The sequence below is a fragment of the Euphorbia lathyris genome, chromosome 2 (assembly GCF_963576675.1).
Source record: "Euphorbia lathyris chromosome 2, ddEupLath1.1, whole genome shotgun sequence".
Classification (NCBI taxonomy): Eukaryota; Viridiplantae; Streptophyta; class Magnoliopsida; order Malpighiales; family Euphorbiaceae; genus Euphorbia; species Euphorbia lathyris.
Genome location: NC_088911.1, coordinates 100,722,944 through 100,746,940, shown reverse-complemented (window position 1 = coordinate 100,746,940; position 23,997 = coordinate 100,722,944). Strand labels below are relative to the sequence as shown.

Genomic DNA, 23,997 nt, shown 5'->3' with positions numbered 1-23,997 from the left:
CTAATGCGTACTGACAGTACTTTGAGCAATTATAACATTGAACATTGGACTTGTCACGCGGTTCATTCGGCCTCCAGTTTCATCTTTCGCGTCCACGTCCACATCCTTGGCCTCTGCCTTTTGTGGACTGAGTGCTTTCATTGTTGTTGTAACTATTGTCACCTCTTCGTGGTTTCTTCCACTTCTTGTTCCATTTCCTCCTCGACCTCTGCCACCACCTCTTCCAGATTGGATTCTGTCTCGACTGCTTTCATTTTCTTTAAACGAAATCTTTGTTGCCAAGACTTGTTCTATTGATTCTTCTCTACGCTTCTCAAACTGTTCTTCACGTGCTTGTAATGACCCTATAAGTCAATGTGCTGATGTCTCTAGATTCTTCCATTTCCACCACTACATAATCAAATGTTGGTAGTTCTGATGCAAAATTTTCTCAACAATTCTGGACTCTTCAATTTTATCACCATATTGTCGCATTTGATTCACAAAAAATTTCCTCGAGATGAGTAATCCAATAACACTCTCCGTCTACTTCATCCTCATCGTCTCAAATTCTCCTCTCAGCATTTGCAAATGAACCTTTTAAACTTTTTATTCACCTTGAAGAAACACTCATAGAATTTCCCATGCTTGTTTGGAGGTGGAAGCTTCGGCTACCTTCTCGAACATGATTTCATCCAAACCTTGATGAATGAGAGTAAGCGCCTTTTGATCTGTTCTACGATTTTTCTGTAGACTATCTTTTTCAGCATGAGATAGTCGTGGCTCGTCTTCTGGAACTATGTAGCCTTTTTTTTTACGATGTCCCAAACATCTTGAGACCCGAGTAATACCTTCCTTTAAATATACCAACTTGCATAATTAATTTTTGTAAACTTAGGGTACGTAGTGGGAGGAGATGTTGTTGGAATTGCGTGCCATTTTTATAAGGTCTCTCAAACATTCAATTAAGAAAAATATATTTTTTTTGTTGAAGAATAAACTCTTTCAACCACGTCTCTTATACCACTTTGTTGAAAAGAAAAAGACCCAAAAATATAATACAAAACTTTATTTTACTAAAAGAAATTACAACAATTATAACTCAAAAAAAAAAAAGACACAAGAGCAACAGTAGCCTTTTGATTTTTTTCGTTGGCTTTCTTTGGACTCACTTCATACACAATTGATTAAGCCCTCACTCTTCTTGATATAATGCAAAATTCCAACCTGCATTTTTCTCCTTCTCTTTCTCAAAATTGCAACCTGCATTTACCTCTCTCGGTTCATGCTACTAGGAGCTTACCCAAAAATTGTAGTAGCTGAAATCTGTAATCAGCCGAGTCATGTTTCCGCATGTACTTTTAAGCCAACTAAAATTTAATGTTTAACGACGCTTTTTGGTGTCTCTAAATGCTTACTCATGTATGCGTGGTCACAAGAATTATTAAATTACGTGTCATTAATTTTAACGACGCATAAAGCGTTGTGGGGAAAATTAGCCTCACGACATACTGCATACACCGTCTGTCATCACTCCAAGAAAAAACGCTATCTCCGACGGAAATTTCTGTTGGTGATCGTCTAAATTGTGTCGGTGATCATCATCACCGACGGAAGTCCGACAGATTCTTGTGTGTCGGCGATAGCCTCCTAGGTAAGCACCTGCGACAAATTTTTACCGACACAAAATATCACCGACACAATTTTCAGTAGGTCAATTGTGTCGGAAATACCGACTACTTTGTAGTCGGGAAATTCCATCGGACATTCGGACAACATCACCGACCCATATGTGTCGGTGATCTATTTATCAAAATATGTATTTAAATAATTTACCGATAAAAATTGCGTCTGAAATTGCGTCGGTTTTTGTAAATTATTTCCCGAATTATTTTTGTATTTTAATTTTATTCAATATTTGGATTGAAGGGAACTCATATCAATAATTTTTTAGCTTTGTTTAAACAATTATCATTTAATTGAAAAATAATAATGGTTAAACAAAGCTAAAAAAAATACTTAATAAAAAACATTAAGATAAACATACTAACTAGTAAATTATCTCCAAACGAGAACTCAAATGAGCTAACAACAATATTTAATACATAATTAATTGAAGAAAATAAACAAATATAGTTTACTTGGCAAAAAAACAAAATAACTCATGTTTATTAATTAAACCAATATGCAAGTCTCTCGGTTTGATCCTTACTTAATTGGCCATTTCAGGTCTTCCAACACGAGACTTATGGTTTTGATTGCAAAAACATACAAAATTACAAATATTGAATCAAATTGCCACTTAAAATATTCAAGCCATGGAAAGAGTATCTGCATGGAAAGAGAACTCAAATATATAGTCTAACTAGCAGATTGCATAACATAAATAAAAGTTGAAGGCAATAGGCACTTACATTAAAGAAATTATCAAATGAAGAATCTTCAGGACCATCAGTGGCAGCATAGGCAGTTGAGGGCTCCAACAATGGGCATTCAATTATGGACATGCTTCAAGTTCCTCAAACTCACTACAATATAATACACTTGATAACATATTAATGGAGATTCACCGAGTCTGTCCCCATAAGTATTGGGGGCGAAATGAGAATGTATCCCCGCATCCCGCCCCATTGTCACCCCTAGTGTCGAGAGACCCAACAAGCCTAGGCATTATCAGTGAACAATTGTGTCAATAAGACTTTAACACAATTAACGTCCCTTAAAATTTCAACCTCAAATACTAAATGGAAGTTAAAATAAATAAAAATTAACATAAAAGGATGTTAATATAATATTGGCATTATCTGGATACTAAGTGGAAGTTAAAATATGGAAACTTATTTCTTTTCTGAAGCTAAATAGACTCACTAAGGGTTTCAACATATTGGTTAGCAGTAAATACAGGGTATACATGTTGATGACAGCATACAAAGAAAAGAACAGCACTGATCCTTGTAAGGAACTCGGGTGGAATAGTTCTAAATAAATCAATCGTGAGATCTATACTCCTAGGAAACAATGGTTTTCCTGTAAGCCTTTCAGCAAATATGCATCCTATACTCCATATATTAATTGCAGAAGTATACTGCAAAAGATGAAAAATAAAAAATTGTAATTTACATACCAATTAACCAGATAAGTTAACAGTCTAATATCGTCATGTCAGAAGAGTCAGTGAGAGCATCAAATGATCAAGAATGAAGAATATGTATATTTGAACTGAGAACTATAAAAAGAATCATGCTTCCTATAATCAAGTGACTGTTTAGGAAAGACATTATCTATATAAAAATAGGCTCTCAAACAATGTTACAATATCATATAAAAACCGGCTCTCAAACAATTTTATCTTTAATAACTTAAGCCACCTCAAACACTGAAAACATAAAATACGAGATAAAAAAAAGGCAATAGTATCAAATCTAAAAAGTAACTTACTTCAGAGAAAAAAGAGCCACGGAGTTCAGGTGCACGATACTACCTAGTCGCTACATAGTCCATAAAATCGAAAATCTGAAAATAGGCAAGTGATTTTAGTTAGAATTTTATGCTTACAAGTGTTGCCTCAAACTAGTAAGGAATTATAATAAAGAAAAAAACTGAGAAATGGAAGGCAACAAGTGCCATGGCTTTCATGACAAGATAACATACAGTTCGTAAAATAGATGATGATGCAGCATCATTAAAAGATACGCGAGCAAGACCAAAATCACATATCTCCAATTTGCAATCAGAATATTTTTCGGCTTCAAATCTCAATGGAATACACTGGCTGCAAGAAGTGAAGAAAACTGAATCAACCATCATTTGGCTTGAAAAAGCTAAAAGACACTAAACAACCAATATGTATGAATATATTTCAGACCATAAAGAAGCTGATACAAGAAAAAATGATAATGTTCATGAGTAACATCATCATTTGCCTTAATTACTTGACCAATATCAGATTCCATCAACTAAAAAACAACATAGATATCCATGAATCCTCTATGGGAAGGAGGAAGCATGATATGCTTGATTTCTACAATGCAGGGATGACACGGAAGAAGCTTAATTTTTCTCAAAATGTGTGTGGCATCAGAAACATGCTCAAGTACATCATTCATCTTCTTAACTGGAACTCTTTCTCCAGTGTGAGAGTCAATTGTAGAGGCAACATCATCGTGACTGCCTTCCTAATGACTTCTAGTTAGAAAAAGGTAAAGCTACGTCCTTTATTCAGAATCTGATGCATTATGAGAAAGTGAATCCCCAAATATGTATCATATATTTTAAAAATGGTGAGAATGTGAAAGAGATCATTAATTGTTCTACCCATAAACAAAATGGGTAAAAAAACATTAGGAATGAGCTACCCTGTAACTCTGATTTCATTCACACGCCATCCCTTTTAAGTCAACAAATAAAATTGGCACCCACTAGTGCCCCATTAATTGATGATAAATAAAAATTGACCCTCTATTTTTTGTGTGTTAAGAATGACACTAATTAAAGAAAATGTTAAAGAATAACTAGCTCATATCCAAATAGAATTGAGGCTTTGAAGTTTGAACTAGTATTACAACAAGATTTTGCATTCATTCCAATATCGTAGTTTTTATAGAACATAAAAGAAACTCATGACACATGTGAAAAACTTCTTCAACCATGGAAACAACTACAATTCTAGACTATTAACAATAGCAGAACATTTTGCTATCACAATTCTTCTCAAAAGATGCTTAAACATGCCTTCTGACCCCAGAACCAAAATTACTCTGTATTAAAGACCAAAAACAGAATAGTAATAAGAGAAAACAACAGTCTACTTGAGACCGATTCTCCTAATCACATTCTAAACAATGTTTGCTCTCTTCAACCCAAGCTGAACCCTCAACAATAAAAATTCATAAATGGATACCAAATAACAATTAATACCAACAGAAACAATTAATTTACGAATTAAGTCATTTAATTAAGTAAATATGACAGACAACCCAAAAGAAAGAGGAGATTAGCATAATAAGGTTAAAGGATTACCTGAACAGAGGAGATTAAGGAGAGCAGAGCCGCTTAGAAGCAGAGAAAGAGTATGAACTGAAAATACAAAGAAAACACATAAAATGGGGGGAAATAGTCATAAAAGGACATATGTGTTGAGAAAATTAACTATTAATTTAAAACAATTAAACGAAAAAGGAATTGTTGTGATATTCCAATTAATGAGGGATTATTTTTGTAATTTGTATTATTGAGGGATGATTTTTGTAATTTGTAATAAAAAAAAAAGATGGTCAAACAAGTTGTGCCATGATTTATGGGCACAAATCATGGCACATATGAAACCTTGACTTTCTCAACTAATTAGTTGAAAAAGTCTTCAAGAATATGGCTATATAAGGCCATAGATTTAGGGTGCCAATATAGAATTGTGGGAAAAAAATAAAAGAGAGATTGGAGAGTTGAGGAAGATGTAGTGAGAGGAGGCACAATTGTGCCTTATGAATTTTGAGGGTTTATTTTAGAGGGTAGTCTAATTATTTTGGGGAGAGATAAAAATAGTAAAGATAATTATTTTGGGTATTTTTGGGAAACACCCGATTGCTACTATTTTTGTTTTATCTCATTGTAACTTTAGAAAGTTTCTAGAGAACACCCTATTCTAAACCTCAAAAATTCAATAAAATTGTATTATCGCTTTCGCTAAATTGTCGCAATCTAGAAAAATTCCCAACAGTGGTATCAGAGCTATGGTTCAATGTAGCGTCACCCACCAAATCAATTGGGCGTGAGAAAATGGAGAAAATGAGCAAGCAGTTGAGGGAAGGACTGCTGACATGGGGAAGCCCAAATGTTTCATGTAAGAAGTTTGGGCGCGTGCAATGGAATTGCAGAAACAAGAGAAAAGAAAGTGTCAATGTGACAGACCATGTTGACGAAGAAGAATTTGCTTAATTTGGAGAGAAGTGCTCCAATAGTTGAAGGTTGATGAGAAGTGCATCAACAAATCGATTCGGTGAGAAGTGCACCGAGAAGTTGTTTGCGGAGAGAAGTGTTCCGGTGATGATTGGAAAGTACATCATTGATTCGGTGAGAAGTGCACCGAGAAGTTGTTTGCGGAGAGAAGTGCTCCGTTTACAAGGTGATGATGGGAAAGTACATCATATATATCAAAAAAAAAAAGGGGAAGATTGTTGAGAAAATTAACTATTAATTTAAAACAATTAAACGAAAAAGGAATTGTTGTGATATTCCAATTAATGAGGGATTATTTTTGTAATTTGTATTATTGAAGGATGGTTTTTGTAATTTGTAATTAAAAAAAAAAAGATGGTCAAACAAGTTGTGCCATGATTTATGGGCACAAATCATGGCACATATGAAACCTTGACTTTCTCAACTAATTAGTTGAAAAAGTCTTCAAGAATATGGCTATATAAGGCCATAGATTTAGGGTGCCAATATAGAATTGTGAGAAAAAAATAAAAGAGAGATTGGAGAGTTGAGGAAGATGTAGTGAGAGGAGGCACAATTGTGCCTTATGAATTTTGAGGGTTTATTTTAGAGGGTAGTCTAATTATTTTGGGGAGAGATAAAAATAGTAAAGATAATTATTTTGGGTATTTTTGGGAAACACCCGATTGCTACTATTTTTGTTTTATCTCATTGTAACTTTAGAAAGTTTCTAGAGAACACCCTCTTCTAAACCTCAAAAATTCAATAAAATTGTATTATCGCTTCCGCTAAATTGTTGCAATCTAGAAAAATTCCCAACAATATGATCCCTCTCCGCCATTGCAGTAGTAGCCCAAAGGAGAGAAACTTAAAACTTACCTAGAGAGTAGATCGAGACTGGTAGGGGTGAAATAATAGTCGGAATCATGAAGGTAAGAGTGAGCGAAGCAGAATATAGCAACGAGGAGGAGATTTGGGTGTGGGGGGTGATAACTGTGGTAAAAGGGAGATGAGATTAGGGTTGAGAAGTAATAAATATAAACAACTATATATACTCTCTTTTTTTCATTTTCTATTTTGTTAAAAAAGTTATTTTTTTAATATAATTTTGCCTCCTACATTTTAATTTGTAGGTGATTAATTCCACATGTTGGTGACATCACCGACAATACAAATCACCTACTAAATGTGTTGGTAATTGGGGCAAAAATAATTCCACCAAATATGTCCTACACATTTCAAAAATGCGTAGGTGGATGTGTAGGTGAATTCCGACATTTATTTTCCGTCGGGATTCCGTCGTTCAATCGGTCCATTCCGTTGGTTATAGCCTTTTTTCTTGTAGTGCATGTTTCCAATGTTTACACTTTTAATGTCATGATTTTTTTATATTATTTATTTTTAATTTCAGAAATTGCCACTACATTTTAGTAAAAGCGTCGGAAATTGAACAACATATAATATTTGTTATGTTGTTGTTTCGCTTCAGAAAATATTAATAACGACCTTTTATAGCATCTCCAAATTAACGACGTTTAAAAACATCTACATTTGGCTACATAAAAATTCATTACGTCCCAAATACAACGACATCTCGCAACTAAAATATCTCCTCTAAATTGTGGCGCTTGCATATTATTATGGCTTTACTATAATAATATTTTCATAAATAAACATCTTGAAGAGACCACATGCGGGCGACGGAAATGATTCACCTTCGGTAAATTCTTTGTCTGATTTTCTGACAGTCGTAAATTATTTAAAATAATTAAAAAAAAATTGAATGGACCTTTATAAATTTTTTTTTTTTGAAGAGGGACCTTTATAATTAGTATAAACAAAAATTGAAATATTATCAGTAATTACAAATCTAAAAATATATCAATAATTACAAAATAACTTAATTAATATTTATCATGTAGCCCATTACAAAATGCAAAAATAATATGTGATTATCACCTTCTTTGCTTAACTGAATAGCAACTAGTAACGAATATAGGATTACTCGGTTGGGGACCGATTTTACACGTGCCTTGGTAAAAAAAAATTTCCTAAATCGAACTTGCTCAATTTTTTTTGTATATATATGCGTGTTATAATTTGAATGATCAAGAACCAATTTTTAAGTATTAATGTACAATTTCTCTAAATTAAGCTAGATTTCGTTTAAGAGCCTTAACATGTAAAAAAATTTGGATTTAGGGAGGGCCGAACAGGTAAAAAATTTAATTTTTTGGATTTGAGAGGGTCTAACAACCCAAAAAGAATTAGATATTTGAATTTAGGTAGACCTAACAAGCAAAAACAAATTAGAAATTTTGATTTAGAGATACCTTACAGACCCCCTTTTTTTTAGACAGGGGCCGAAACTACCCGAGCAAGTGTTAGCTACTTGCTTCTCGTCTTTTATGATTCAAATTCTTCTTCAGTCACTTGCTTTCCTTCTCTTTTTTGGGATCTAATAGTCTGACCTATCCTATACAAAAATTGCAATTGATAATGGTGAACCATTTTCGGACACAACAATATATCATATTATGATGGGCAGCCCCCAATGCCTGACTTTTACTGGTTCAAACATTGGCTTTCTAGTTAATAAGGTGTCACAATATCCAGTAGTAGAAGTGAATTGTATCCTCCAAAATATATAAAAATATATATATATTGAGAGAGATTATGATTGTGAAATTCAAATTGAAAATTAATCAGTAATATTATTATTATTGTAAGATAAATACTGTTTTTATTGGGTATAATTTCAAAAGGTGAAATTACAGTTGATATGTTATTTTGCAGTATCTATCTAGTACATAACAATTGTGACCCATATATAAGCAAAAGTGAATTAAATCATTGATCTAATTCTTCTTTCCATCATGCCCATAGCCATACCCCTTGTGGTCATATCCTCCATAGCCATGCCCTTTGTTGCCATATGAATCTCCATAGCTATGCCCTTTTTTCCCATAGGAATCTCCATATGAATCTCCATAACCATGCCCTTTTTTCCCATATGAATCTCCATAGCATGACCCTTTTTTCTTCCCATATGAATCTCCATAACCATGCCCCTTATATCCATAATCGCCATCGCCTTTCCCCTTTCCATATCCATCTCCATATGCATATCCATCTGCAACAGTATTAACTACATAAGTACTTTTCCTCTAAAATAAACCTAAATTAGCCTGACAAATTTATATAGTAACATATTTTAAAAACTCTCCAAGTGATTTAGTTGATTTCGTTTAACTCATTAAATTATAACAAAAATTTAAACTCTGTGTAATACTCACCTGTCATACCAGTAGTCTCACCAAGTTCACGAGATGCTGAGATCTCCGAACAGATAACAACAAAAACAGCAAGCACAACACAAATCTTTGAGATAGCCATTTCAGAATTTCTTTTTTTCTACCAACACAAAATTTAATTAAGTTATACGAATTTGCTGGATGATGAAGTTGAGATATGGGCTCTTCTATTTATAAGGTTTTCGACAGAGAGATAGAGATCGGGATTGGCTCACCTTTCTGTCGTTTTTTTGATCATAGATACACATATTTCTTGTGCCAGCTTAATTTGGATTGATAGAGAAAAATGCATCCTCCATATTTTGTAATTTCGTTTAGAAATAGGAATATGGAAAATCTTATTAATGTAAAATAACTCTAATACTATTTAATAAAAAAAAGTAATTATTTGTCAGTTCAAACACATTTCTTATAAAGTTAATTAGTACCAATATTTTCCACCTTCAAAAACAAAAATGTCATGTTGTTGGAAGTTTGTGGAGAATTTGTAACTAATATGTCATGAATTTAAATGGTTTTGTACTTTGTACAAATTAATATGTTTCCTTTTCGATTTTCATACTTCCATTTAAAAGCTGAATCTTGATGCCTGGATAAATCTAATTGTCAAGTCTATTTCATCTTAAAAAACATCTTCAAGTTATAAATTCACTATCAAACTCCTAAAATTATCAACTAGGTCCCTATAGCCTCTAAGAAAATCCCAAATTAGCACACCTTGGAACTAACAATCAATGGGAATGCATCATCTATGGGTCCATCAAAAATAAGTGGGGTCTTTATTACTAAAATGTTTTTTGGGATGCACACTACCACGACCCACAAATAGTAAATCCACATTAGTTTTTAGTTTCAAATAGGATGCCTACTTAAAACAATGAAAGCACTCTATATTTTCTCAGTTCGGGTAGGATGCCTAGTTAACCTAAACTTTTCCTCTTCTCCTTAAGTACATATGCTAATTTGTTGTTGCGTGATGCACACACTTGTTATTGTGTTCTGCATATTGTTAAGAACCCTAGTCCTAGAAAGTTAACTATAAGTTCATCACATGAATAATACCATTTTTTAATTTTATTAACAAGTGTTTAATTAATGAAAAGTAACTAAAGTAATTTCTCACCTAATTAATTGAATTTCATGAATTAATTAATTTTAATTAATTGAATAATTATGGTTAATTAAGTTGGTTAATACCTGCCGACATTCAAAACCGTATTGAGCTTGTCCATCGGGGACTCGACGTGGACGATGTCTGTGTTTGGGAGCCGAGCAAGAAAGGGCGCCTCACTGTGAAAGAGTTATATTCTTCTATTATCGGCTCGGTTCAGGTGATAGTTTGGACGCGGATTATTTGGGGGAAAAAAATTCTGCTGTCCCGTTCAGTGACTTGTTGGCGGGTTTTACAGGGCCGTATCTCTACCCTTAACTGTATTCAGCGTCGCGTGGTTCATCTCAATTCACGATGTGTTTTGTGCAACTCGGCTTCGGAAACCCTGATCACCTATTCGTGTGCTGTCCATTTACAGCTAAGCTTTGGCATAAGCTGTGCTACTTGTTCCGAAAACCGGTGCCTAACAGTGTGGATATTCATAATGTTTTCTCTAACCTATGTGATTACAATTTTGGTTCGCAGCTTAAAAGTCTTTGGCGTGCTGCTTTGGTCAGCTGTATTTGGCTTGTCTAGCGTACAAGACACATGGCCATTTTCGATTCGGAGCTCCCTTCAATCAATAGTTCCTTATTTCGCTTCGGATATCCATTCGGGAATCCAACAGCGGCATCTTCGGGTACTGCAGCCATGGGATGGACCAGCTCATCCTAGATCAGCTCCACGTCGCCCCCAGGCATCCGCCAGCGCCAAATATTGTGGTTGTTCGTTGGAGATCCCTGCCTTACGACTGGTTAAAAGTAAATACGGATGGCTCAGTGCTAGGAAATCTAAGACCTGCCGGCGCACGGGGCATCTTTCGCACGCACAGGGGATTCGCTAGAGGATGTTGTTGTTAGGAATAATTGAAATTACGATAAACGAAAATAAGCAAACACACAAGAATTGTTTACCCGGTTCGCCACTCAATATGAATGACTACGTCTGGGGGCACTACCAAGCCAGGATATTTACTATAATGAATAAGATACGGATTACAGAGAAAGAGGTTACATTTATACTCCTGAAACCCTAACCGTCTGAAACCCTAATCGCCCAACAAAAGTTGGATCGCTGCAGTTGGGCCCATCGCTTCAGTTGGGCCTATATATATTAGTCTCCATAAGCCCAACAATCTCCCACCTGGAGACTAAATCCGTCCTCTGATGGTAGTGCCATGCCTTTAACTTAATTACCAAGGCCAGCTGAAGCCATACATAGCTTCAGCTTCTCTAAGGTTACAACCTTAGTCAACATGTTTGCAGGATTCTCTGTGCCTGGAATCTTCATCAACTGCAATATCTTCCTGTCCAAGAGATGTCGTATGTAGTGATACTTCAACTCTATCAGAGCGAGGGTAATTACGATGGGAGACGGAAAAACCCTAATATGACAATCACTCAATTAAGTTATGTAGATATATATTAATTTCGACGAAGAGGTATTAGCCTTAATTATGTTATCTTCTTTACCAGAGAGTTGGAGCGGCACGGTTACTGCCCTAAGTGCTTCAGCAGGGAAAGAAAAACTTAGGTTTGATGATGTCAGAGACTTGATTATAAGCGAGGAGATTCGCAGGAAAGAGTCAGGTTCCACATCAGGATCAGCCTTGAATGCAGAGAATCGGGGCAGGTCAGATCGCAGGTCAAAGCAGAATCGTGGCAGGTCTAAGTCCAAAAGGAGAGGGAAACCTGTGAAGGACAAGAGCCACATCAAGTGCTGGAATTGTAATGAGAATGGTCATTACAAGAGTGAATGTAAGGCACCGCAGAAGGAGAAGTCAGTGAATTCAACCAGCGAGGATTTTGGTGATGCGTTGATTCTGAGTAATTCAACTGCAGAAACAGCAGCAGAAGCCCTGGTATTGAGTGTAAGAAGTCCTCTGGAGTCTTGGGTATTAGACTCAGGAGCTTCGTTTCATTCATGTAGTAGTGCAGATTTGATGGAAAACTATACCCCTGGGAAATTCGGAAAGGTTTATCTTGCTGATGATGAGCCTTTGGAGATTGTAGGGAAGGGAGATGTTTCGATCAAATCCTCGAATGGATCTGTGATAAAGCTGTCTGGAGTAAAGCATGTTCCTGGCCTAAAGAGAAATCTGTTGTCAATCGGGCAAATGGATGATGAAGGTTATTGTGTAATCTTTGCAGGTGGTGCTTGGAAAATGACCAAAGGAGCCATGGTGGTTGCCCGTGGTGAGAAGGTTGGATCGTTGTACTTAACAGACAACGTTTTCAATAGCATTGATGTCGTGAGGGAGAATGTCAATGCAGATTTGTGGCACTGTCGTCTTGGTCACATGAGTGAAAAGGGGATGAAAGTGCTGTATTCAAAGGGTCTGTTGCCGGGTCTGAAATCTGTTGATCTTGGGCTGTGTGAGGATTGCATCTTTGGGAAGCAGAAAAGGGTCAGTTTCTCTAAGGGTGGCAGAACTTTGAAGAAAGAGAAGTTGGAGTTAGTTCACAGCGATCTATGGGGTCCTGCACCTGTGAAATCTCTTGGTGGAGCTTTGTATTACATGACCCTCATTGACGACTCCACCAGGAAAGTGTGGATCTATTTTCTGAGAAAGAAATCTGATGCTTTTGATTCCTTTCGAAAATGGAAGGCCATGGTTGAGAATGAGACATGTTTGAAGGCAAAGTGCTTGAGGTCTGACAATGGTGGAGAGTATGAGCTTAGGGAATTCAAGGAATTTTGTGCTGAGAATGGAATTCGCATGGAGAAGACTCTAAAAGGAACTCCTCAGGAGAAAAGAGTTGCAGAACGAATGAACAGAACTCTGTGTGAGCGTGCTAGAAGCATGAGGCTGAAGTGCAGACTTCTGAAGACGTTCTGGGCAGAAGCAGTTAACACTGCATCATTCTTGATCAACAGAGGGCCTTCGAGTCCCTTGGAGAGTGGCATTCCTGAAGAGGCTTGGAGTGGCAAACAGGTAAATCTATCCTTTCTACGAGTATTTGGATGTGATTCATATGTTCATATTGCTCCCCTTGAGAGAAGTAAGTTAGATGCAAAGTCTATTAAGTGCACGTTTATTGGATACGGTGGTGATGATTTCGGATATCGGTTCTGGGACAGTTAGAACAGGAAGATTATTCGCAGTCGGGATGTTGTTTTCAACGAGCAGATAATGTACAAGGATAGTCTGGGCGCATCTGATACTGGTGATGCAGGACCAGAGGTCGTGGAACTAGACATCACGAATTCTGGTGGGAGCAAGGAGGTAGTTGTGGAGGAGACAGTTGTGGAGGAGGTAGAAGAACCCCAAACTCCATCGGTTACACTGCGCAGATCCACTAGAGAGCGTAGAGCACATGACAGGTACACGCCTACAAGCAACTACATCCTGTTGACAGATAGTGGTGAACCAGAAAGCTACTTGGAAGCATCTCGTGGAGAGGATGCGAGCAAGTGGAGGCTTGCAATAGATGATGAGATGGATTCCTTGATGACCAATGGCACCTGGGAACTTGTTGAGCTTCCAAAGGGTAAGAAGGCTCTACAAAACAGGTGGATTTTCATAATCAAAGAAGAGGCTGATGGTAGCAAACGCTACAAGGCAAGGCTGGTCGTGAAAGGCTTTCAGCAAAGGTATGGCATAGATTATACTGACGTTTTTACTCCATTGGTAAAGCTGACTACTATTCATTTAGTGTTGAGTATGGTAGCTGCAGAAGATTTGGAGCTGCAACAAATGGATGTAAAAACGGCATTTCTTCATGGGGACTTAGATGAAGACATCTTTATGAAGCAACCTCAGGGCTATGAGTCTGATAACGCTGAGCTTGTGTGCAAGTTGAACAAGAGCTTGTATGGTCTGAAACAAGCTCCAAGACAGTGGTACAAGAAATTTGATGGATTCATGCACGAAATTGAGTTCGTGAGGAGTGAAGCTGATCATTGTTGTTACTTCAGGAAATTGAATGAAGGCTACATAATTTTACTGTTATATGTTGATGATATGCTGATTGCAGGGTCGAGTGCTCGAGAAGTGAGAAAACTGAAGAAGCAGTTATCTGAGCGGTTTGCTATGAAAGATCTCGGAGAAGCTAAGCAGATTCTGGGCATGAGGATTGAAAGAGATAGGACGGCTGGAAAGTTGTATCTCTCACAAGCTGAGTATATCAAGAAGGTATTGGTTAGATTCGGCATGCAAGATGCCAAGCCAGCTACGGTTCCTTTGGGTAGCCATTTCAAGCTATCTAAACATGACTCGCCCAAGAGCAGAGAAGAGCGAGTCCAGATGGAGAGAACTCCATATGCCTCAGCAATTGGCAGCTTGATGTATGCAATAGTGTGCACAAGGTCGGATATTGCACATGCTGTGGGAGTTGTTAGTCGTTTCATGGGAGACCCTGGTAAGAAGCATTGGGAAGCAGTAAAGTGGATTTTGAGATACCTGAAGGGAACCACTGAACAGGCCCTATGTTTTGAGGGCAAGAAAGTTATGTTGACAAGATATGTGGATGCAGATTTGGCATCTAGTGACCTTGACAAGAGAAGAAGTACAACCGGATATGTCTTCACATTGGGTGGTATTGCTGTCTCTTGGGCTTCAAAGCTGCATAAGGTGGTGGCTTTGTCTACTGCAGAAGCTGAGTACGTTGCAGTGACTGAGGCTAGTAAGGAGATGGTATGGTTGCAGAATTTCTTGCGTGAGTTGGGAATGGAGCAGAAGGATCCTATTCTGTACAGCGACAGTCAGAGTGCCATTCATTTGGCAAAGAATCCCGCCTTTCACTCAAGAACAAAGCACATAGAGTTGAAGTATCACTACATACGGCATCTCTTGGACAGGAAGATATTGCAGTTGATGAAGATTCCAGGCACAGAGAATCATGCAGACATGTTGACTAAGGTTGTAACCTTAGAGAAGCTGAAGCTATGTATGGCTTCAGCTGGCCTTGGTAATTAAGTTAAAGGCATGACACTACCATCAGAGGACGGATTTAGTCTCCAGGTGGGAGATTGTTGGGCTTATGGAGACTAATATATATAGGCCCAACTGAAGCGATGGGCCCAACTGCAGCGATCCAACTTTTGTTGGGCGATTAGGGTTTCAGACGGTTAGGGTTTCAGGAGTATAAATGTAACCTCTTTCTCTGTAATCCATATCTTATTCATTATAGTAAATATCCTGGCTTGGTAGTGCCCCCAGACATAGTCATTCATATTGAGTGGCGAACTGGGTAAACAATTCTTGTGTGTTTGCTTATTTTCGTTTATCATAATTTCAATTATTCCTAACAACTGGTATCAGAGCGAGGGTAATTACGATGGGAGATGGAAAAACCCCTGTGGAGAAATTCGATGGTTCGGATTTCGGTTTTTGGAAGATGCAGATCGAGGATTACCTGTACGGTAAAGATCTATACCAGCCTTTGGGTGAGCAGCCGGAGGATATGTATGATGAAGAGTGGAAGTTGTTGGACAGAAAAGCGATGAGCGTTATTCGTCTGTCGCTGTCCAGAAACGTGGCGCATCACACGGTGAAGGCAAAGATCACGAAGGAGATGTTGGAGATCTTGAGTTCGTTGTACGAGAAGCCTTCCGCGGTAAACAAAATCATTCAGGTGCGTCGCCACTGCTATATTCTCCGTCATCTGCAGATTAAACAGTCGACGCATCAGATGAACTTTGTTTGCCACGGAAGGCTTCTCGTACAACGAACTCAAGATCTCCAACATCTCCTTCGTGGTCTTTGCCTTCACCGTGTGATGCGTCACGTTTCTGGACAGCGACAGGCGAATAATGCTCATCGCTTTTCTGTCCAACAGCTTCCACTCTTCATCATATATATCCTCCAGCTGCTCACCCAGAGGTTGGTACAGATCTTTACCGTACAGGTAATCCTCGATCTGCATCTTCTAGAAACCGAAATCCGAACCATCGAATTTCTCCACAGGGGTTTTTCCGTCTCCCATCGTAATTACCCTCGCTCTGATACCAGTTGTTAGGAATAATTGAAATTAGGATAAACGAAAATAAGCAAAGACACAAGAATTGTTTACCCAGTTCGCCACTGAATATGAATGACTACGTCTGGGGGCACTACCAAGCCAGGATATTTACTATAATGAATAAGATACGGATTACAGAGAAAGAGGTTACATTTATACTCCTGAAACCCTAACCGTCTGAAACCCTAATCGCCCAACAAAAGTTGGATCGCTGCAGTTGGATCGCTGCAGTTGGGCCCATCGCTTCAGTTGGGCCTATATATATTAGTCTCCATAAGCCCAACAGTTTTGCCTTCTCTATCCCGAATTCTTTTGCTTACTTGGCGGAGCTAAGGGCAATCATTTTTGCCGTCAACGTTGCGTGGGAGAAGGGGTGGCACTGCCTATGGATTGAATCTGACTCAACATACGCTGTCAACCTACTGAGGTCCCTTTCAACATCTGTCCCATGGAACATCTGCCAAGATTGGCTAGAGTGCTTGTCTCAATGCTCGGGAATGACAATTTCAGTGACTCACATCTTTAGAGAAGGTAAACGGGTGGCGGACGCCTTGGCTAAGTTCGGTATCACTGCTACTGGCATCTCCTGGTGGCCCATGGCGCCGGGTTTTTATAAATCTTTCATTCTTGATGACATTCGCAATGTTTGTCAGTTTCGTGTTTCTTAGATCAGCTTTATTCTTTATTTCCTCTTTCTTGTATACACTCTCTATTTTTTATTTTTTTATTCATTTGGGTTTGCTTGGTTAGAGGCTGGGGTCCCAACCTAGTTGGGATGTCAGCCTTAACCAGGTATCATCCCTACCTTTATTTAAAAAAAAATTGGTTAATACTAATTAATTAAGTTGATAGGAATTAATTAATTAATTAACTAATTAAAGGTAGTGCTCAGTTACATGAAATTGGAGAAAGAGAAGTTATTTCATGAAAACATGAAGTCTCAGTCGTGGATAAAATTAATTAATTCCTCTACCGGTGATGGGTACCTTAGATGAATCTCCAAATACAACATTACCAGTAATAGATTTATCGAGCTCCAAGAACATCTTCTTACCACCACACATATGTCAAAGTACCATATGTTATTCTCATAACTTTCTTCTCGTTCATAGGTAAGTAACATGTGCCTCCTACTTCTTCATCATAAACATTATTGGCTATCTCCACTATTTCCTTGGGAGAATTCCAACATTCTGATGCGTATTGACAGTACTTTGAGCAATTATAACATTGAACATTGGACTTGTCAAGCGGTTCATTCGGCCTCTAGTTTCATCTTTCGCGTCCACGTCCACATCCTTGGCCTCTGCCTTTTGTGGACTGAGTGCTTTCATTGTTGTTGTAACTATTGTCACCTCTTCGTGGTTTCTTCCACTTCTTGTTCCATTTCCTCCTCGACCTCTGCCACCACCTCTTCCAGATTGGATTCTGTCTCAACTGCTTTCATTTTCTTTAAACGAAGTCTTTGTTGCCAAGACTTGTTCTGTTGATTCTTCTCTACGCTTCTCAAACTGTTCTACACGTGCTTGTAATGACCCTATAACTTCATCCATAGTCATTGTGCTGATGTCTCTAGATTCTTCCATTGCCACCACTACATAATCAAATGTTGGTAGTTCTAATGCAAAATTTTCTCAACAATTCTGGTCTCTTCAATTTTATCACCATATTGCCGCATTTGATTCACAAAAAAATTTCCTCGAGATGATGAGTAATCAATAACACTCTCCGTCTACTTCATCCTCATCGTCTCAAATTCTCCTCTCAGCATTTGCAAATGAACCTTTTAAACTTTTTATTCACCTTGAAAAAACACTCATAGAATTTTCCATGCTTGTTTGGAGGTGGTAGCTTCAGCTACCTTCTCGAACATGATTTCATCCAAACCTTGATGAATGAGAGTAAGCGCCTTTTGATCTGTTCTACGATTTTTCTATAGACTATCTTTTTCAGCATGAGATAGTCGTGGCTCGTCTTCTGGAACTATGTAGCTTTTTTTGACGATGCCCCAAACATCTTGAGATCCGAGTAATACCTTCCTTTAAAAATACCAACTTGCATAATTAATTTTTGTAAACTGAGGGTAGTGGGAGGAGATGTTTTTGGAATTGCGTGCCATTTTTATAGGGTCACTCAAACGCTCAATTAAGAAAAATATATTTTTTGTTGAAGAATAAACTCTTTCAACCACGTCTCTTATAGCACTTTGTTGAAGAGAAAAAGACTAAAAAATATAATACAAAACTTTATTTTACTAAAAGAAATTACAACAATTATAACTCCAAAAAAAAAAGACACAAGATCAACAGTAGCCTTTTGATTTTTTTCGTTGGCTTTCTTTGGACTCACTTCATACACAATTGATTAAGCTCCTCACTCTTCTTGATATAATGCAAAATTCCAACCTACATTTTTCTCCTTCTCTTTGTTATGTTGTTGTTTTCGTTGACTTTCCTTTCATTTTTTTTTTATTAATTTTTAGTCCTTTTTTTTCATCTCATGTACAACTTCTTGTCCCCTATGAAAACTTCTCTTGGTTCATGCTACTAGGAGGTTACCCAAAAATTGTAGTAGCTGAAATCTGTAATGAGTCGAGTCATGTTTGCGCATGTACTTTTAAGCCAACTAAAATTTAATGTTTAACGACGCTTTTTTGTGTCCCTAAATGCTTACCCATGTATGTGTGGTCACAAGAATCATTAAATTGCGTGTCATTAATTTTAACGACGCATAAAGCATTGTGGGGAAAATTAGTCTCACGACATACTGCATACACGCGTCTGTCATGTTTCCAATGCTTACACTTTTAATGTAATGATTTTTTTATCTTATTTATTTTTAATTTCAGAAATTGCCACTACATTTTAGTAAAGCGTCAGAAATTGAACAACATATAATATTTGTTATGTTGTTGTTTCGCTTCAGAAAATATTAATAACGACGTTTTATAGCATCTCCAAATTAACGACGTTTAAAAACATCTACATTGGCTACATAAAAATCCATTACGTCCCAAATACAACACATCTCACAGCTAAAATATCTCCTCTAAATTGCGGCGCTTGCATATTATTATGGCTTTACTATAACAATATTTTCATAAATAAACATCTTGAAGAGACCACATGCTGACGACGGAAATGATTTGCTTTCGGTAAATTTTCTGTCTGATTTTCTGACAGTCGTAAATTATTTAAAATAATTAAAAAAAAATTGAATGGACCTTTATAATCAGTATAAACAAAAATTAAAATATTATCAATAATTACAAATCTAAAAATATATCAATAATTACAAAATAACTTAATTAATATTTATCATGTAGCCATTACAAAATGCAAAAATAATATGTGATTATCACCTTCTTTGCTTAACTGAATAGCAACCAGTAACGAATATAGGATTACTCGGTTGGGGGACCGATTTTACACGTGCCTTGGTAAATTTTTGTTTTCCTAAATCGAACTTGCTCATTTTTTTTTTGTATATATGCATGTTATAATTTGAATGATCAAGAACCAATTTTTAAGTATTAATGTAAAATTTCTCAAAATTAAGCTAGATTTCGTTTAAGAGCCTTAACATGTAAAAAAATTTGGATTTAGGGAGGGCCGAACAAGTAAAAAATTTAATTTTTTGGATTTGAGAGGGTCTAACAGCCCAAAAAAAAATTAGATATTTGAATTTAGGTAGACCTAACAAGCAAAAACAAATTAGAAATTTGGATTTAGAGATACCTTACAGACCCCCTTTTTTTTAAACAGGGGGCCGAAACTACCCGAGCAAGTGTTAGCTATTTGCTTCTCGTCTTTTATGATTCAAAATCTTCTTCAGTCACTTGCTTTCCTTCTCTTTTTTGGGATCTAATAGTCTGACCAATCCTATACAAAAATTGCAATTGATAATAGTGAACCATTTTCGGACACAACAATATATCATATTATGATGGGCAGCCCCCAATGCCTGACTTTTACTGGTTCAAACATTGGCTTTCTAGTTAATAAGGTGTCACAATATCCAGTAGTAGAAGTGAATTGTATCCTCCAAAATATATAAAAATATATATATTGAGAGAGATTATGATTGTGAAATTCAAATTGAAAATTAATCAGTAATATTATTATTATTGTAAGATAAATACTGTTTTTATTGGGTATAATTTCAAAAGGTGAAATTACAGTTGATATGTTATTTTGCAGTATCTATCTAGTACATAACAATTGTGACCCATATATAAGCAAAAGTGAATTAAATCATTGATCTAATTCTTCTTTCCATCATGCCCATAGCCATACCCCTTGTGGTCATATCCTCCATAGCCATGCCCTTTGTTGCCATATGAATCTCCATAGCTATGCCCTTTTTTCCCATAGGAATCTCCATATGAATCTCCATAACCATGCCCTTTTTTCCCATATGAATCTCCATAGCATGACCCTTTTTTCTTCCCATATGAATCTCCATAACCATGCCCCTTATATCCATAATCGCCATCGCCTTTCCCCTTTCCATATCCATCTCCATATGCATATCCATCTGCAACAGTATTAACTACATAAGTACTTTTCCTCTAAAATAAACCTAAATTAGCCTGACAAATTTATATAGTAACATATTTTAAAAACTCTCCAAGTGATTTAGTTGATTTCGTTTAACTCATTAAATTATAACAAAAATTTAAACTCTGTGTAATACTCACCTGTCATACCAGTAGTCTCACCAAGTTCACGAGATGCTGAGATCTCCGAACAGATAACAACAAAAACAGCAAGCACAACACAAATCTTTGAGATAGCCATTTCAGAATTTCTTTTTTTCTACCAACACAAAATTTAATTAAGTTATACGAATTTGCTGGATGATGAAGTTGAGATATGGGCTCTTCTATTTATAAGGTTTTCGACAGAGAGATAGAGATCGGGATTGGCTCACCTTTCTGTCGTTTTTTTGATCATAGATACACATATTTCTTGTGCCAGCTTAATTTGGATTGATAGAGAAAAATGCATCCTCCATATTTTGTAATTTCGTTTAGAAATAGGAATATGGAAAATCTTATTAATGTAAAATAACTCTAATACTATTTAATAAAAAAAAGTAATTATTTGTCAGTTCAAACACATTTCTTATAAAGTTAATTAGTACCAATATTTTCCACCTTCAAAAACAAAAATGTCATGTTGTTGGAAGTTTGTGGAGAATTTGTAACTAATATGTCATGAATTTAAATGGTTTTGTACTTTGTACAAATTAATATGTTTCCTTTTCGATTTTCAGACTTCCATTTAAAAGCTGAATCTTGATGCCTGGATAAATCTAATTGTCAAGTCTATTTCATCCTAAAAAACATCTTCAAGTTATAAATTCACTATCAAACTCCTAAAATTATCAACTAGGTCCCTATAGCCTCTAAGAAAATCCCAAATTAGCACACCTTGGAACTAACAATCAATGGGAATGCATCATCTATGGGTCCATCAAAAATAAGTGGGGTCTTTATTACTGAAATGTTTTTTGGGATGCACACTACCACGACCCACAAATAGTAAATCCACATTAGTTTTTAGTTTCAAATAGGATGCCTACTTAAAACAATGAAAGCACTCTATATTTTCTCAGTTCGGGTAGGATGCCTAGTTAACCTAAACTTTTCCTCTTCTCCTTAAGTACATATGCTAATTTGTTGTTGCGTGATGCACACACTTGTTATTGTGTTCTGCATATTGTTAAGAACCCTAGTCCTAGAAAGTTAACTATAAGTTCATCACATGAATAATACCATTTTTTAATTTTATTAACAAGTGTTTAATTAATGAAAAGTAACTAAAGTAATTTCTCACCTAATTAATTGAATTTCATGAATTAATTAATTTTAATTAATTGAATAATTATAGTTAATTAAGTTGGTTAATACCTGCCGACATTCAAAACCGTATTGAGCTTGTCCATCGGGGACTCGACCTGGACGATGTCTGTGTTTGGGAGCCGATCAAGAAAGGCCGCCTCACTGTGAAAGAGTTATATTCTTCTATTATCGGCTCGGTTCAGGTGATAGTTTGGACGCGGTTTATTTGGGGGGAAAAAATTCTGCTGTCCCGTTCAGTGACTTGTTGGCGGGTTTTACAGGGCCGTATCTCTACCCTTGACTGTATTCAGCATCGCGGGGTTCATCTCACTTCGCGATGTGTTTTGTGCAACTCGGCTTCGGAAACCGCTGATCACCTATTCGTGTGCTGTCCATTTACAGCTGAGCTTTGGCATAAGCTGTGCGCCTTGTTCCGGAAACCGGTGCCTAACAGTGTGGATACTCATAATGTTTTCTCTAACCTCTGTGGTTACAATTTTGGTTCGCAGCTTAAAAGTCTTTGGCGTGCTGCTTTGGTCAGCTGTATTTGGCTTGTCTGGCGTACAAGACACAGGGCCATTTTCGATTCCACTACAAGAAAAAGGGGATTTAATGACAGGTAATACCATCACTAAAAGTCTAATTCCACTCATTAAATGTTTTTAATGAGTGGAATATTCCCCTTGAGGAAGCCCTTCTTACTAAAAGTATTAATGAGCGGAATAATTCCGCTCATTATTAACTTATAATGAGTGGACATTTACCCTTACCAAAAGTATGTATAATGATAAAAAAAAATACACTCATTAAAAGTATTTATAATGATTAAAAATACACTCATTAGAAGTATTTATAATAAATAAAAATACACTCATTAGAAATATTTACAATGATTTAAAATCCACTCATTAAAAATATTTATAATAATTAAAAAACCTCTTATTAAAATTATTTATAATGATTAAAAATCTGATTTGGATTGAAGGGAGCTACTCTAAATTAGGTAATTCAACTCTCAAATAAATTAAAATAACTTAAATAATTCCAAAACACGGTTAAAAAAGAAGTACATATATGACTATATTATATAAACATTGATAAAATTGAATCAGTATGCAAACAAATAGCCATGAGATATCACTTATTTCAAGATCTGAAACCCTGTAAGTGATCTCTTGTTTTAAGATTTGAAACCCTGTAAAAACCCCCTGATAGCAGAGACATAGAATTACCTATTACAGAAATCAATGCCAACGTACACAAATCATGCATTCCACCCAAAAAGTTTTAGAGAAACAATTAAAAAACACAAAAGGAGGGAAGGAAAATAGGAAGAAAATGAAGGCTATGAACGACCAAAATCTCTAAATATTTTTGTAATTATCCATCCTGAAAGGGGGTAGCATGGAGAGTATATACCAGCACTGCAGTAGGTGTAGCTAGTCCCAGTGCACATGGACAAGCAATAACCTGCAATGATATTCATCAGTGTCAAACAGATCGGATAATGAGGTGACCAACAATATTTCAATTTCAAGATCTCAACATTGAGCAGCTTTCTGCAGAAGCAACATCACCAGATGACTAGAGAATTAGATATTACTGAGTGCCATACCAAAACGCTGCAAGAGAGCTGCAGAGCCAGTGAAATGGGATTCCCATGGTGAAATGGATTACGAGAACCAAGCAGGGCAAATTCCATGAATACATCACTACTAATAACATGTTTTCATGTGAACACTCTTCTCATTCATTTGCACTTTGGGTACCAAATCAGAGACTTTAAATGGAAAAATAATCAGTAAAAAAAAG

The 23,997-nt window shown here is 36.5% G+C and overlaps 2 protein-coding genes and 1 pseudogene across 2 annotated transcripts; all 3 read right to left on the bottom strand.

Moving 5' to 3' along the window:
- Positions 1-4,353, bottom strand: LOC136217309 (mitogen-activated protein kinase 9-like; annotated as a pseudogene).
- Positions 4,354-8,719: 4,366 nt separating this feature from the next.
- LOC136220799 (uncharacterized) lies at positions 8,720-9,437 on the bottom strand. Its single transcript, XM_066008605.1, has 2 exons — positions 9,210-9,437; positions 8,720-9,046 (listed from the first exon to the last, which is right to left on the bottom strand). The coding sequence occupies exons 1-2, from the start codon at positions 9,307-9,309 to the stop codon at positions 8,772-8,774; spliced, it is 375 nt and encodes a 124-aa protein (XP_065864677.1). The 5' UTR covers positions 9,310-9,437; the 3' UTR covers positions 8,720-8,771.
- Positions 9,438-20,548: 11,111 nt separating this feature from the next.
- LOC136220798 (uncharacterized) lies at positions 20,549-21,267 on the bottom strand. The gene is made up of 2 exons (XM_066008604.1): positions 21,040-21,267; positions 20,549-20,876 (listed from the first exon to the last, which is right to left on the bottom strand). Exons 1-2 carry the CDS (start codon positions 21,137-21,139, stop codon positions 20,602-20,604), a joined length of 375 nt encoding a protein of 124 aa, XP_065864676.1. The 5' UTR covers positions 21,140-21,267; the 3' UTR covers positions 20,549-20,601.
- Positions 21,268-23,997: the final 2,730 nt, after the last annotated feature.